Here is a 17,755-nt window from a genome sequence, read left to right as displayed (position 1 = left end):
ATATATCAATGTTGCCAAGTTACTCATATATTTCCATTTAATTAGTAATTGTAGAATATATTTGTTTATAATGTACAAAAAATAAGTTAGGAGAAAAAAATGTTTTTAAGAAGTATTGCATATATGCCAGTTCAAGTAAGTAACAATTGCAAACTCAAAGTATTCAGTTTTAATTTTCGTTTAGTTCAGAACATTTTTTTTTCCCATTAAAAAAGAAACGTTTTAACACTTCAACTTATAAACTCACGAGTTTCATACAGTGGCATCATGAAATGATTCTGTTTTTATCTTACAAATGTCCACATACCAGGTTTAGTAAAGCAAAAAACAATTGTTGTAACAATGAAGGGGAATACTTCAAGGGATTGAAGAATTTATAAAGCGAAATGCACCAAGTCAGAGTTTGGGTACCAAAGATACCAAACTGTGGTATGGACGCTCCAATTCTTCCTTTGTCTTAGATAATGGGATAGATTTCCGGGTGGTCCCTTTCATAAGTTGATCACCTATCCGTGTGTAGGATTTTTACCCACTAAAACCACCGTCCTACACCTGTTCATTCCTATCCACGGGACCGCCGCTAAGCATTACCTCATGGAGAGAAATGGCTGAGTGCCGCCTCGTTTTCTTCGCATGGTTTTCACGTTTCCATGCTAGTAACGTCTTCTAGCCCTCTCTTCCTCTCTCAACCTCTTGAGGACGACTGTGATGCATCTCTTCACTGCGTTCCAATCCTGGTATGAGAGTAGCATATAGCTCACCACGTTCTCTGGTGTAATGTGTCCTCTACACACTCTTTCCAATTCACTTCTTTCTGCTGCAAAGCGAGTGCAAGTGAAAAACACGTGCTACGCGGTTTCCTCGACAGTCTGACATCCAGGGCATTCTGCGGTGTTGTCCAGTTTGAAGCGGTACTGGTATGCTCTAAAGCATCCATGTCCGGTCAACAATTGGGTTATGTAAAAATCCACCTCACCATGCTGGCGACCATACCATTTGCCCACATCGGGCATTAACCTGTGAGTCCACCTCCCGGCATCTGCAGCCTCCCAACGCTGCTGCCACTGGTCGATGGTTATTTTTCGCTCTTCTTCTCTGGAAAAGTGCAAGCGTCGTCCATAGTGCCTGCTTCTTTCTTCAACAAGGAGTTCCACAGGTGGCATCCGGGCTATCACGCACACCACTTCGTAGGAAACAGTTCGAAAAGCACTAACTGCCCTTAAACAAACTCTGAGATAAACTGAAACCATCTGTCTCCTGTATGATTTGGTGACCACCGCTTCTTTCCAAATCGGGGCTGCATATAACATAATGGAGGGGACAACAGTAGCCAGAAGCCTTCGGCTACTTTCTTTGGGACCTCCGACGTTTGGCATAAGGCGTGACAAAAAGGATGCTACTTTAGCAGATTTGGCGCTAATATACTCCGCGTGAACATTAAAGCGGAGACGTGCATCGATCATGACTCCTAGGTATTTTAAGCTAGACTGGGAACGAATTTCGTGCCTACCAACCGTGACAGTGATATACTCATTCTGCTTCCTGCTAGTTAATAGGAGAACCTCGGTCTTGTGATCTGCAAGTTGTAGGCCTACCGAAGACAGCCAACTTCGGACCGTAGCAACAGCCTGGTTAACGATGAGGGTAACTTCTTCCAAGTACTTCGCCGCCACTACATCTGCAACGTCATCTGCGAATCCCACAACTGTGGCTCCCTTCGGCATTCTCAATTTGAAGATTGCGTCGTACATGACGTTCCACAGAAGAAGCCCTAATACCGAGCCCTGTGGGACACCACCAATCACTTCATATCTTCTTTGGCCAATGTCTGAAAAGTAAAACAGAACTCTATCTTTGAAGTAATTTGTAAGAACTCTCATAAGATAGGCTGGTACCGCCATAGTCCGTACAGCATCTATTATACAGGTCCATCTTGCAGTGTTAAAGGCATTCTTAACGTCTAGCGTAATGATTGCTGCATAACACTTAGCACCTCTCCTCCACCTTCTCCTACAATTGCTGTGCAGGCCATCTCGACTACCAATCCAACAGCATCTATCGTGGATGGCTCTTTACGAAATCCGTATTGAGCACGCAAGAGGCCATTAACTCCCTCCGTGAACTCTTGTAGCCTGAGGGAAAGGATTTTCTCGAATGCCTTGCCCATGGTATCCAACAAGCAAATTGGTCGATAGGTTGACGGGTTTTCCAGTCTTCCTGGAATAAGTACGAGACCCTGTCTCTTCCAAGGTTTCGGAATTGAGCCTTCACGAATACAACAACTGAAGAGATCGAAGAAAAGATCTGGCCTTTTCCTGAGAGCCACCTTCAGAGCCACATTAAGAATTCCGTCCAACCAGGTGCCTTGCCATGTTGTAGGTCCGAGGCAATGTCCTCTAACTCTTCCTGCGTGATTTGTGGAAAATCCGTTGTATATGTATTGTCTATACAGTCAGAATACATATAGTATTCGCCTGTTCAGGGAATAGTGTTCTGACAATACTGTCTACAAGGGAATGATCAGAGCTGGTGATAACGGTGTATAGTATATCCACAGCGAAGGTGATGTTTGCCTAGTTATCTAGAGGTGCCCAACCTATTCTAACCATGGTGGGGAGTCAAGATTTTCATTTTGTTGGACCGCCACTTCAAGAAAAAATTCAATGTCTCAGGCCGGATTCGAACCGGCGCCGCCCGCATATCTCAGACTGATACACCTGAACTACTGACGGCCCCTATAGTAGTTTAGTAATAGTTTTAAGTTTCAAGGCGATAATGAAGTCCTATAAATCAGGTGTTTTATTTTATATCTAGATGTAAGCCATTATGCACCAGTCTCAGGTATACTAAGATTTGTCCTAGAATAAAGTAAAACTCTGCTGACTTAGCGACCTGTTTCTGTTCTACAATTTTGTTAACAAGGTTACCTAAAACTGAGATAACTGTTAGTAATGTTAGAAATCGTGGGTCCAAGTAAATTTAAAATTGATTCAACCGTAAAGTATGACAGGCGAATTCGCTGAAAAAAAAATTCATCATCGGAACATTGTGAAAAATGATACGGTCTAGGACGAAATACTTTTTTCACTATTGCCAGAATAACTAATTCTTTGAAGTCTTCGTCTTCTATTAAATCCTTTATCTCATTCAAATCCAATACATTGAATTTGGAACGAAATACACCTTCTGTAGATAACAGATTCCAATTGGAACTATGGAAGGTTCCTCACATAGTTAACTAGTTTAACGTAAATTTTCTCTAAACTCAGTTTAACCCGCCCATTGGCGTACGCAGCGAGAAGCAGGAGGAAACAACTGCCCTCCCTAGAAATGAAAAAAACTTTTCAAGCAAATACTAATTTTAACAACAAATAAAGCACTGCGACAATTATATATAATTTTCTAAAAATTTTAGTTTCATTAACCTTTTCCGTGCTGAAATGTCCACCTGATTGACTGGTTTGTTCCTTCTAGTTTTGATCATGGGTACGCCCTTGTAACAGATTATCATTGCCCGGTAAAGCTTACCTCCAAATTTGGAAGATAACGTTTCTAGTACAACATATAACTATCGATTCAACCTGAGATTTTAGAAATTTCAGTTAAAACTGTGATGGTGCAACCGGCCGGAATGTTAGTAGAGTGCTCCAATGGGCCGTTTCTTCATAAGTCTTTTATGTCTTTCTATTTTAATCATATTTACTTATTATATATTTTTAGTTTGAATTCAGTAGTAAATTTTAAGAAATAAAAGAAAAGCTTCATTTTGAGTACCAATAGACGTATACACGTTTAATAGTTCCTGAGAAAAAAAAAATACTTAAGTTCACTCGTTTTCGTAGAACGTAGAAATTTCAAAAGCGTCTAAAAATAATAATAAAGATTTTTATAATAATTTCTTATACATTGACTATTATCAAATATCTTTTTTTAAGATATCATAAACGTTTCACGAAAATAAAATTAATTTTATTCGTGATTAATGACTATGACGTGTCAAATAACATTTATACTGCATTTGAATTCGGATTCGTACGCTTTATATAAGCTTTTTGGGTCCTGTGCAGCCATGAGTTAATGCTTTATTTTATATATTTGGTGTTCATTTTATTATATTTTTTCAGAGTACGATTTTTAGGGCCAACACACTTCAAAATGTCGGAATTAAAAGAGGTATAGCGGCGGAAAGAGGTAATACCGACAACGTATGTAAGGAACCTTGCCCCGGTCATTCTCCTACTTGCACTGATAAGATAAAAGAGATTCAATCACGATTCCAGGTACACACAAATAATTTCAGTAATACTTGCCTATACGTCCAGAACTATATCATGAATTCTAATTATGGGCGAGAAAGGCCCATTACTCTTGTTTCAAATGCTAACTATAACCAATAAAATCTTATGTTATGTTTCACACAGCACATTTGGAGAGAGAAACATTGTCACAAGTGTAAATCCATGAATTGTTGAGTTTAATTAAAAAATATTATTATCCATGTTTTGAGTTTATGTGTTATAGCACTTTTGGATTTTAACTTTCTCATTAACAGTACGGAAGGCTTGTAAAACAGGCATGCTTGTATATATGTTGTTAATAGTTGGTAGTACGTTCTGCGTAAGCATGACTGCTAGCAGCGATATAACAGATAATCCGTGATAATTTTTTTTTACCTCATTTTCAGATATTTTTTACCTTATGAGGTAATTGGCGAGGATCGAGTTTTTCTGGTAAACTAGCTTTACGTTAAATTTAGAGCATTAATGCAGTGTCACACTAGTCCAGCTAGTTTTTAGTTAATCCTTAGACATTTTTTCTACTAATAACAAGTTATTTTTCCTTATATTTTGAATTTCAGAACATAGGCGTATCCACACCATTTAGGGCCAAGGATAGATTAATTTTTGAGGCCTGGAATGAATATAATTTATGGGCTTTAGGTGATTCTTTTTTGGGGCCCAGGCAGATTATTTTAACCTTAGAACATAGAAGATGGCTGGGATAGAGTTATTTTTTTTAACCCTGTGATGGATTTAATTTTGAAGCACTGGGGAATTTGTTTTAGGGATCCCTGGCTGATTATTTCTGAGGACTGATACAATTTTAAGTTTTCTGGCAAATATATTAAGAACAATCTTTTCCCTCCTCAGTTGTATGTTGTGACAGTTCACTATCAAGGCATATACATATAATACTTAAACATTTCAGTTAATGCGACTATCAGTACACTGACATTATACTATTAATGATCACGCCAGGTCCAGTGGGACATTACTGTAACTATCAAATAGTTTCACCATGGTAATGGCTAAACTTTTGCCACAATGGTAACTGTGTGATAGTTCATTGTTAAGGAGTATACAAGTGATAGTTAAGGTGAGTTGTTTCACTGACATTACTTGTTCTATCAACTATCACACCAGATGCTTACCGAATGATACTATTTGTTATTTGTATATAACGGCAGAGGTTTTTATCAGCTATTTGTAGAATTAATGAGGGTAGGTTCACTCAGCTTCTAGCAAAACGCTGTCATACTTTCACATTGTTGTGATATTACGTACAGGACAGATATCTGTCACCTGGAAATGGACCTCAACAGGATTACAATACTAGATGGAAAGGAGCAAAGAATGTTATACGCAAAGGTGTAGCACACTCACCAGCTTTTCACTGAATTAATTATTAACTAAACTATTCATCCATCTCTTTAATGATAAATTTTAAAGTAAATGACAATATATGTTGAGGGAGTCTGAGACACTCTGGCCACTTCATAAAATACTTTCAGGGGCAGAGAATGATGCCTCTCCTTCCCCCCAATACTTGCGCCTAGGCTTGGAATAGAAAATTTCCACAAGCATTTTATAAATCAATGTAATACATATGTACATGTATAAAAATGTATTTTCCTTGATGTACCTACATTGCATGAACTTGGCACAATGCTAGAGAAAAGAATGAAATCAGTATAAAAATGGTTTAGTATTAGTTTCAATAAATTCCTCAACTATCACTTACCTATACGACAAAGTAAATTTTCTGCACAAGCATATATTTCAAATTCTCAAATCAATAAACTTGAAATTGATGCAATAATGTATTCAATATAAATGCAAATCTGAAGAAAAAGCATTGATTCCAGAAAATAAAATGAGAGACTATAGAAAAAAATAATAAAAATTATTTTTTAAGGCAATCTACGTTGAAGGTGATGTTTGCCTAGTTATCTACAGGTAACCAACCTATTTCAACCATGGTGGGGGTCATGTTTTTCGTTTTGTGGGACTGCCACTTCATGAAAAAGGTCAAGGCTGCATTCGAACCGACACCGCCTGCAGACCTCAGAATGATAGACTTGCGCCTAACTCCTGAGCTACAGGCAGCCCTAATAAAAATTTGAACAGCCTACAATGCTTAAGGTCAATACCCTTATAGCTTGCCTACAGCATATGGTTTATTGATTGATCCTCTCACATATTTGATGCTCTCTAACCACCTTCTGTTCAGGTACTCTTATATTCCTAACTGGATACGCATGTCAGAAATAATCAGGTAATCCAGTACCATATCTCTTTATTAAGTGACCTACCTTAACAAGTGAGACAGGTTGACTGTTTACACACAGAAGATAAACCTTGCCTAGCTCACAGTTAAACTTGGTGGAAGAATGATATGAACTGGTGATTAAATGTAACAAACAACAGCTATCACAGTAGGACAAATAAAAGAACATGTTAAAGTTATACATAACATTGGTATTATGAGGTTATGAAGTGTGACATTTCACCATCAAGATGTGGTAGTTAGTTGTCACTTTTGAGATGGTTACAGTAAAATATGTAAAATCTGATAGTACAACAGGAAATATAGTTTTCCTAATCACAGTGGCTGCAACAGTAGCTACTGTGACCTATCTTTGTATCTCCAAATAGAGTAGAATTATTGGAATACTATAGTCTTGTCAATTCATTTCAACAAAAATTTACTTATGTCATTATTGTTTCTAGAAAGGTGCGACAAGCATATTTTTCATACTTATATGATAGATTTATAAATATAGAATTATAAGTTCTTTAGTGATAAACAACTTAACATTGCTTCAGCTGGATTGTTTACCTATACTTTGTAAGTCTTTACAAAGTGGTCAGTACAGGAGGTGGTGGTAATAAAAACCATTAAGACAGAATCAAAGTCTAACCTAAATTATCTGATCACAGATATACAACCTGGAATTTAGTTCCGAGGGAGCATATAATATAATTTAATGAACATATACAAGTACAGAAATACTTCTAAAATAATTGCTGTACAAGGAGCTGTATGGATGGCATGTATGCTCAAAAACCAGATTTAGCTCTGAAGGGTTAGGTATCTTTATGCATTTTACAGAGAAAGGAAGTGCCGTTGCAATCCAAGAGTCGATTCCATCTTAGCCAAGATGAGAAGCTTCAAAATGAATACATCCAATATAGTTTGAAAGATTGAGCATCACTGGTATAGAGTGGTTATGAAACAATATAATGTTGTTTGGTAGTGGAGTAAAGGATGAGCAGTATCATGTTTGTGGACAATATGAGCAGACAAGATACTTCATCAGAGATATCTGTTTATCTCTTCACTCAATCAGTGGCCTACCTGTCAAGGTCTATGTTAGTCATTTTAATTATTATAATCAACCCCTCTAATGGTTTAAAATTATTTCTAGTAGCTGCTAGACCAGGATATAAGTATATATAAGGATATATCATATAATGGACAGATACTGTTGTCTTTGATCCCTACTCTTAAATGCAATACTTTAAATGTATCAGCAAATATCATGCATTTCTACCTATAGGAGTGTAATGAAACTAAGCATCAAAGACTAAATCAAGACTAGGCTATACTAGGCTCGGCTTAAGATAGGAGATGGCAGATTTAGTGCCTTATCTACAGCATGGACTCAAAGAGAATGTTCTGTGGCCAATCTCATAGAAATCAAATGGTGAGGTCAGAGATTATGGGAAGTAAAAAGATGGAGAGCGACGGCCAAGGGAAAGACAGACTGTTGATTTGATGCCTGCTAATTTTGATTAGTTTTATGGATTTTGATTTTTATGATACAAAGTTATTTATTCATTCATTTTCTTATACATTCTAGAAGAACGAGGCATGCCCAATATGGTTGATGTCAAAAAAAGATAAACTATTTTACCTCACAACAGTAGGACTGGCCTTAGCTGGAGTAGGTTTGAGTGTTTACAGTGCCCTGAGTATCTGAAGACCTTCTGATATCAATATTGATGGTGTGATATTAAAATTGTTTACACCTAGATAAATTTATATCAAAATTTAATGAAAGGAAAATAAATAAATTTATCAGCACGCAAAATTTGGAATAATTAAATTAATACAGGTTAATAAATATGTTAATGGCGTATTACATTTGAGAGTATTTTCTTAGAAAAATTTTATATTTGTTTCACACATAAACTTTTGTGAAGTCTGAAATATCATAATTAACCATAAAAATTTAGTAGAGTAAATACAGAGCTCAAAATGTCCAAGTAGAGGTGCTAGAACTGTAACCTTCGGAGAGGTATGGACTGCATTACAAATTACTGCCCTAAACAAATAATTGGCCAGAAAAAAAATCAATTGTTACATCTTATACATGAATCGTAACAAGTAATAGCCGAAGCCCACTCATCGACAGAGCAATATGTGTTTAAATAAATGTTTTTAACATTAGTCTTTTTTTTTTTCATTAAGAGAGATACTAGAACACCATTCCAGCACATTAAACCTCAAATTGGGCTCTGTATAATACACATATATAAATCAGGTCTGTAAATATGAAACTAGAATTTGGCCAAAGATAGGCTACATATCAATGTAGCTAATAGCAAAATGCACCATTTTCTTTTATTGACATCTGGTAAAGATCTTTAACTCAAAACAATACAAGTTTCAAACAACGGCATAGTTTTAAATAAGAATTAATACATCAAATTTCCAGAAAACTACTATTTATGGATAAGATTTTCTGTTATCATTTGAAGCTGCTGCAGAATCACATAGAATACTAGTTCAATCTTATGCTAGCTCTTAGCAGATCACAGTGATTCAGTTTAAAATTTAAAATAGACGATTTCAAGGTTAGAAATGATCAACAAGGAAGACTTCCGAAAAAGTCTAAATTAGCAAGAAATGTTGTATGAGAATGATATTGATGTGGAATATTTTGAATGAAATGTTTTTTTTTTCCAAATCCTATCTTTTCTAAATAAAAATTGTGGCTTTATATTTATATACCTGGTTAGGTCCAAGTTACAAGACATTGGAAATAAATATTACGAAAACATCAAAATATAAATACAAAACATCTATGTATTAATTTTAATTGTTGTTTCATTCAATATAAATTTATATACAGACAAAAAAAAAAGAAGTAAAAATAAATTTAACTGATATATCTATTATTGTTAATTGGAGGGAGCTGGAAGGAGATGCTTATGAACCATGTGCTCCTTATTGATGAGGTGAGTGGTGTGGTTAAGGAGGCGCATGAGATCGGTAAGGTTATGAGACCAATCATTAAGAACTTCATTAGGTTGTTGAGGGCTGGTGAAATTAATAACACCAGCTGGTCTATCAGTCTTTGCTGTAACACTCTTGTTCACCACCATCTCACTTAAAGTCTCCTCTGTCTCCTATGAGATAAAAAAAAAAAAATAGCATGTAAAAATGAAATTAATAAATTTAAAAATATAATGAATATTGGATGAATAGAGATATGAAAAATATTGATCCTAAAAATTCTTATAAATTGTTAAATCTGAAATAAGGGATTTAATATCTTAAAACTAATGAAAATTACTCAATTTAATCCATTCCATAATTATAATAAGGAAACTTTCAGGGTTAAAATTAAATCAAATCAACAATATGACAAGGAAATTTAATATCATCAGCTCGATTAATTAATTGCTCATTATAATGTAATCTACCGAGCCAGAAACATTATGATTTTCACCATTATACTTTCCCAAAAAATTACTAGTTGGATTACATTGGAATTATAAGTAAATGTATTGAATGACTTAAAAGTCCACAGCTTTTGCTGTCATTGAAAGGGAAGACTTAAATGAGAACAGTGGTTTTAATGTCATATTTTTGGTGGTACTAGCCAAGTATGAGGGTTCTCACCAGTTCAATTTTTTTTTTGTAAAGATTGAGAAAAAAATTTTGCCGATTCTATTTTATTATTTATAATGTATAAAAAAATGTACAAACCAAAATAAGCTTCTAATGAAATAAGCCAACAAAATTATTTTCTTAAGGGAAAAGCCAGTAAGATTTGTTTTTAGTACCCTTTAAAATTTTTAAATACCAATTTGGTCTTGTTTCTTGGAGGATTCTTTTCCTCTTCACCAAAATCTAATCTTTGAATAAAAAAAAATGTCTCTCTTTAACATATTCCCTGTAATCTAAAAGAAAAGTATTTAATCAATATAAAACAAACTTAACTCATGAGACCTCAATCGTAAACAGTTATTTGTCAGAAAAAGGTTAAAAAATTTATAGCATTGAAAAGCACAAACAATTCCAGGGCTGAAAGGATGGTTTGTGATATAATGCAGGTACATTTAACAAACAAAATTTAAAATGCTAAATTATAATAATTACATTTCTTCTAATTTAGCCTTTAACTTAAATATAAATGAAGTTTTAACCTGTTGAGCTCAAATTATTGAACTGAAAAGTGTAATTTACAAATTGAAAAATGTTAAAAAAAAAATTATTCATAATACAGTACCTTAATTTATAACAACAGTTATTACCCAGGAGAAAATTATACACTGTGGCTGCAATAACACTAAACGGTACCAAAAAAAAAATTTTCTCTGCTGTTTAAGATATTGGTACACAAATATATATATATATATATATACACACACACGAGGGCTGTCCAGAAAGTAACAGACATTTTGGCCTATCGTGGCGATGGGTGGAGGTAGAGCCACCATCTGGTGTCCGACCGTTCTTACATTCAGTGATCATCCAGCTGTTGTAGCATGAGGACTTTATCAGTATTCACGAGAACCATAGTGGTAGGCCGAGTCTTGTGACTGATGACCTGGTAATGCAAATCAATGACAAAATTCATGAAAATCATTGTTTTACGATTACAGAACTGTCAGAACATTTTCCCCAAATATCACAGAGTTTGGTGTATCAAATTGTGGGGGAGAAGCTTGGTTATCACAAATTTTGTGCTCGGTGGGTTCCGAAAATCCTAACGGAAGACCATAAGAAACAGAGACTGGCTGCTGCACTGACCTTTCTCCAAGAATACAGCACAAAAGGTAATGCAGTTCTGGATCATATCATTACCCCGAGACGAGACTTGGGTGAAGCATGTCAACTGTTAAACAAAACAGCAGTCGATGGAATGGGCGCACACACATTCTCCCAATAAACCACAAAAGTAATTGCAAACACTGTCAGCAAGAAATGTCATGGCTACTGTGTTTTGGGACTCTAAGGGAGTGTTTCTCTTTGATTTTCTAGAACATAGAGGAACAATTAACTCATAAAGGTAAATAAGTGTGGGGGAAAAATTAGCACCAGCGTGTTGTTTTTTTCACGACACCACACATCTACTCACGGCCAATCGTACCTAGGCACTCTGGATGGGAGGTGTTTGACCATCCACCATACAGCCTGAATTTGGCGTCTAGCGATTAACACCTCAATTTGAATGGTGATTATTTAGAAAAATAGTTTAAGAGTGTGCCTTTCAAATGTATATAATGAACTTCAAGTTTTTCAGTTTATGAATTGTTTATTTCAAAACATCTGTTACTTTCTGAACAGCCCTCATATATTTATATAGATGATGCATAAGAAAGAAATTATAACTTTACCAATGACCAAAGTAAAATAGCCTGAGCATTGAATTGAGTTTAATATAAAAACTAAAAACTATTAGTTCTACTACTAATAGTTCAATTAAGACAATGAAACCAAATTTAATTAGTGAGTACGTAATTGTAACAAAATAATGTATTTATAATATTGTTTGAAAGACATACATCAATCAAAAATATTTACCTCTATGGACATATCAAGAAGTTCTGCCATTCTCTTCAAAGTTATTCTTGTGTAATATTTGGCCATTACCCGTATATTCTAAAAATAAATTTATTAAAAATTATTTTTTTTACATATACCAAATGATGAAAAAAGACATTCATTACTATTTTCCTTCAAAGTGAGACCTACTAAAATTATAAAATTAACAAAACTACCAGTATTTCAACCATTTATACTGAAAAGAATAACTTACATGCTCAACAACTCTGGTTCTTAAATGACGCCACCTTTTATCACCATCTGCGTTTCCTGGAGAAAAGACAGATGTAGGAGGCAGTTCTGGATTACCCCTCTTCAAAACATTTTCATAGACATCACAAAGACCAGACCACTTTATAAGCTCTGGATTGATAAATAATCGCAATAACTCCCTGAATAAAATACCAATATTAATACTTGACATTCAATCAAATGAGTTTCAAGAATTCTGTGAATTAAGTTAATAATAAACAAGCAGGAGAGTACTTAGTATAGTAAGGACCAGTAAGCAATGCAAGACTTCAGATTATCTCTTACTTATTTCTTTAAATAATGAATTTTTTGTTTCATAAATTATTTTAAAACTGAGCAATAATAATTATCCTTCAACTAAACAACAGCTTGCAAATTATCTATTTTCTCCTAAATAATATCAAAGTGTGATATGTTGACCATTTGATTTTCATAGAGTAGTTTAAACTTTGTCCGAACCCAAAACTTAACCTGGTAAATCTTTGTACAATACAAATCGAATAACTTAATCATGGCAGTTCTTAAGCCTCTTACAGGGATGTCAAGGAAGCAGTATTTTTTTTCCAGGAGGTATATAATCTTTTACCTTATTGATTTCATAACTTTCATGGGACTTGTTGCAGTCTCTCTAAAGAGGTATACAGGATGGAAGTGGGAAAATAAAATTTAAAAAAATGTATTTCTTTGAGAAACAACTGATATAACTATATTGTAATTACTACTATTTACAGTGAAACCTCTCTTCAACAGACTGCTTTAACAAAAGAATTTCTGGTCTGGGAATGTAAAAATTCAGGGAACTTTAGCGGAAACATTCAATTAAAGTTACACCTTTAAAAAATAAATAAATTCACCTCTCTGAATAAATATTTTTTAAAAAAATTGGAAATTAAGAAAACTGGTTTAATGGTTTCATCTTTTGACATCAATACCTTTATGTATTTAAATATGTATTTATCTTGAATCTATACCATTTTTAATTAATAAAACAGTTATCATTTTTCACAGGTTCATCACACCAAAAGATGACAATTTGTTAATTATAACAAAAAGCCAAAACATGTTATCACACTGAATAAATACATTATTTATAGCATTTTTGGTATAAAGAATTTATAGAAGTGTTTACATTTTGTCTTCACCTCTCACTGGTTATTATAGTAATCCATAGTTTCTATTTTTTAACAATGTTTATGATGAACTTCTACCACTTTTAGATTCTGGCCCAAATGTCTCTTTCTTGAACCAGCTCTCTTCTCCTACTCCAGTCCATTCCACGCTTCCTGAATGCCTCCCTTACACTGTCCTCCCAGGAGATGCGAGGCCTCTCTGGGCCTTTTCCCTTCTGTGCAGGTCTCGTAACTCTTCCTGGTGCTTCTATCTGGATCCATCCTAAGATGTCCAAACCATCTTAGTTTGTGCTCCTCCAGAATGTCCCAACCGGTCTGACGTCAAGATTAGCCCATATGATAGCATTCCGTATCCTATCTCTCTTGGTGTTGTCTTCCTCTCTATTTTTCGCAGATATCTCCTTTCCATTGCTTGTAACTGACTCCTGTGTTTTAAGGTGAGGGTCCACGATTCTGAAGAGTAGGATAGGATAAGAAGGAAGTCGATTTATAGACGGCTAGTTTGGTCTGCTTTTGTCACCTCTCTTCATCCCAAGAGACCCTGTCTGACCATACTAAACATCTTCCCTGTCGCTCTAATTCTTTGGGCCACTTTTTCATCAATGTAACTACTTTTGAGAAAAATGTTTATACATATAGATTACCTGGCTGTGGCAGATAGGTATTTATTAAGGCTGTTGTAACATATTGTTAGATGGATTGGGGTCAGGAGACCCTTTAGTAACAGACTCTTTTAAGTGGGTGCCATACATTGCAAGGGTATATATATACACCAGTAGATTTTATTATTGCTAAATCTTCTGCCAATCATGAAGATAATGATGTTGAAATTTGGTAAAGATTAGTTCTGTAATTTTCACAGTAGGCAGTTACTAACAAAATATGGACTGTCCTTTTATATAATAGTATCAATAATTAGAACACATATTGTATTAATAAACTTGTTTTAATTCATGCACTTATGTATTCCTTTTTAAACAAGCACTTATTTACCTCTTATCAATGGACACTCCTCTGTAACAGACTAGTTAGTTGGACCCATGGCTTTATAGAGAGCTTTCACTTAATATAAAATGGTAATCCACTGCTAAACTATTTGTTAAATAATCAATAAAAACTATCAAATGAACTGTTCTTTACCCTATAATTTATTACCAAAACACGACTTACTATTTTTTTAACCAAAAATACTTGGTCTACAATCTCTATTTACATTATTATAACACTCCATTTTGATCTTGATTTTCTATGACACCCCAAGAAAAAAAAAAATAATATGCAATAAATTAATATCACAAACTTGTAAAGTGGAAGTAAATCCAATAGAGGATCAGCAAGAACCCGGTGAGTTAGATCAGCCTGTTCATTATCATAAGGTGCCAAAATCAGATACAATACAACATTCTGCAAATATTCCTGGCATGCTTTTTTGTCATCCTGGACGGAAGGGGTGCTAAGTATGGCTCTGTAATGTTTGCACGTAGAAAGATATAAACCTTCATGTTCGTCCAATTCAATCATAAGCCTAAAACAAACAAGAGATATTTTTATTAGAAAACATACATTTAATTATTACAATTGAAGTGAATGACAACATAAAATAAATATGAATTGTATTAAATTTACTATATTAGTAAAAAAGATTAATAACCATAAAAATAATGAGCTTACTTATAAAATTTTAATTTTAAATCTTGGGTATCCGACTCCTCAAAAAATTTTGGATTTATTTTCTTAGCTATTATTTGAGTTCTAATATAATCCTTAATAGCTAAACATAATCTCATTTGTTCCAATATGAGTTCCACCTAAAATTTAAAGAACAAGACAGGGTGAATGTTTAACTTACATTGAGTTAAAAAATTTAAATCATCAAGTAACTCTTAAATGATCAGTTAAGCAAAGAAACTCATCTAAAAATAATGCTAACTTATTCATTTTGTGTTATTTTACTATATCACAACCTCAATATAAAACTAACATAAATCAAAACCCTATCGACAAAAATGGGTTTCACAGATTTTTATTTTGCAATAAAGATCAGTTTTGCATAAATATGTAATAGCATAATAAATCAGTAAATTCTATATCAAATAGTTTGATTCAATAATAAGCAAAAATAAGTTTTAATATAAAATAAAAATTGTTGAAATTAACAATAAAAGTGGATTATTGAGTTATGTTAATTTTTCACAGAGGATGAAATATAAAATTACTGTGTACTACAATAAAAATAATTTGAAAACAAACTTCTCTGATTTGTTTTTCTAAACAATGGGTATGAGAAAGCACCTCAGTGAAACAAGATTAGCCATTGATCAAAACAAATTTATATTAACTACAGTTTAGCATCACCAGCAAATTTTATATAATAAAATAAATTTCATAAAGAGTGTTTACATGACATGGTAAATATTAAATCAAAGAAACTGAAAATACTGACACTAAAAAAACATCTCTAAGAACATAGATTTTATCCTTTTATTTTCATCAGTGAAGATAAGAACACTTCTGAAAATTTTTATTAGATCATTATCTATAATTTAAGGTTGATGATTTCTTGTTGAGAATAACATCTACAGGAAGAGCTTTTGATGAAACCCAATTGTATCCATAAAGGGATTTTTCACATAGTTAAGTGAAAGTTGTTGATGGGGTAAAATATCGATACGAGACCCATTTTACACTAATGCCCAACTTTTCTACAAATTTGGACCAAATTGGAAGGGCCTTTTCAAAATATAGATATTCTAAGGAAAATACATTTGCACATGTGAAAGTAAAAGTAGTAGATGTTATCTGATAAAATTGATATGGGACCAACAAGGTATGAAATAGTTCTGTCCCTATAAATTTTATCAAAAGCATAAAAACGTTTTGAACAGTTTGAACGATCATGCTGGTACACTAATTTTATCATGAGCCAAAAGATATTTGTTCCTTGATATTCCTGAAATAGGAGCGAAAATTTTCAAATCTGAGGATAATTTTTTCAATTCTCTACATGTATACAAATCTTCCATACCTTAGGAAGTGAGGAAGCAATAATGCAACAAAAATTTTAATGGTACCTGTATCATGAACTAAGCATTTTAGATCCTATTATTGTACTGTTTATAATTTAAATAGAATCTGGTTATTACATTATATTATATTATATTACTTTTTCACGTTTGTTCATTGAACCATAAGTTTCAACTTGAAGCTCTTGCATGATATTGGCCGCTCCAGTAATATCACCTTCTAATTCCTTCATTTTGGCTAGTTTATGAGTTAATCGTGCTCTCTCAACCTCAACATATATCTGTAAACAATTAAGCAAATTATGAATGCTAGTTTTAAGCCTTTGGCATCACTTCAATGAATTAAAAAACATTAATTATCTCAAGAGTTAATAATTTACAGCTATATTTTCAACATTATATAAGATGAGTCAATGATGCTCAAGACTTGCCAGCAACAAACACATATGAGAGAAATTGATTTACCTTTCCTTCAGTAACATTACGTAGTGTATCGATGAGTTTCAATTGAGAATCCTTGGAGGGTAATTTATCAACATAATCACAACACTCCTGGACCATATTCGCTACAGCTTGTTTTAACTGTGATCGTCTCTTGGACAAAAGAACTATATGCTCATTTAAGGCCATCCAATTCTTGGCTTCAAAACAAATCTGAACAATTGCGACCAAGACCCTACCTGTAGAAACCATATCTGCGCCCTGAAATGAATATATTTAAAAATACTTTAAACTAAGTTACATACAGACCAATTTAATTAAACCTACTGTTCTAGTTTGCTTTTCAAGAGCAAGTAAAATGTCCAAAGCATCATGCAATTTTCCTTCTGCAGCCATTTTTTTACATTCAGGAATTTTCTCATCACAAGTTGCGCTGTAGTCAACTTCCATCTTAACAATTCGACCTTCTGTTCCAAGATTTGAGTCACCCATTGTTTATAATAGAAATAGTACCTAGAATATCAAACATTAATGGTAAAGTTTCAGAAATTGTTTTAATAGCACAGATAAATGATAAACAAACAATAACACAAGTTAAAAATTAAAAATTACAAAATAATATTTAGATAACAAAAACTTACAATATCTAATTAAAACTAAGTAGTAAAATAGAATGAATTCTGGATGAAGAACAAATCAACACTTCCAAGTGAAAACACAATAGAAATTTAAAACCTCCCAAACGTTTACCTCTGATAATACTTAGTCACTATGCCCCTCCAATGTTGC

The 17,755-nt window shown here is 33.7% G+C and overlaps 1 protein-coding gene and 1 long non-coding RNA gene across 2 annotated transcripts; one reads left to right on the top strand and one right to left on the bottom strand.

Moving 5' to 3' along the window:
• Positions 1-4: 4 nt before the first annotated feature.
• LOC106686095 (uncharacterized) lies at positions 5-8,427 on the top strand. The gene is made up of 3 exons (XR_010843598.1): positions 5-135; positions 4,125-4,280; positions 8,144-8,427. It is a non-coding gene; the product is annotated as an uncharacterized lncRNA (long non-coding RNA).
• Positions 8,428-9,352: 925 nt separating this feature from the next.
• Rpn5 (regulatory particle non-ATPase 5) lies at positions 9,353-17,755 on the bottom strand. Its single transcript, XM_014429202.3, has 9 exons — positions 17,608-17,755; positions 17,294-17,479; positions 16,991-17,227; positions 16,666-16,806; positions 15,174-15,310; positions 14,803-15,027; positions 12,335-12,512; positions 12,100-12,177; positions 9,353-9,695 (listed from the first exon to the last, which is right to left on the bottom strand). The coding sequence occupies exons 2-9, from the start codon at positions 17,456-17,458 to the stop codon at positions 9,468-9,470; spliced, it is 1,389 nt and encodes a 462-aa protein (XP_014284688.1). The 5' UTR covers positions 17,459-17,479; positions 17,608-17,755; the 3' UTR covers positions 9,353-9,467.

Source organism: Halyomorpha halys, unplaced genomic scaffold, assembly GCF_000696795.3.
Source record: "Halyomorpha halys isolate HHAL.00 unplaced genomic scaffold, Hhal_1.1 Scaffold34.1, whole genome shotgun sequence".
Taxonomy (NCBI): Eukaryota; Metazoa; Arthropoda; class Insecta; order Hemiptera; family Pentatomidae; genus Halyomorpha; species Halyomorpha halys.
Note: the sequence above shows the minus strand (reverse complement) of the source record. Positions and strands in the feature narration are given on the sequence as shown.

Bases quoted from the DNA above. Each gene is read 5' to 3' on its own strand.
- Rpn5 (XM_014429202.3), bottom strand. From the start codon at position 17,458: ATGGGTGACTCAAATCTTGGAACAGAAGGTCGAATTGTTAAGATGGAA. The intron at 16,807-16,990 runs GTAAATCAATTT...AATTGTTTACAG, and splicing joins GTAATGTTACTGAAGGAAAG to ATATATGTTGAGGTTGAGAG. The intron at 12,178-12,334 runs GTAAGTTATTCT...ATTTATTTTTAG, and splicing joins GAACCAGAGTTGTTGAGCAT to AATATACGGGTAATGGCCAA.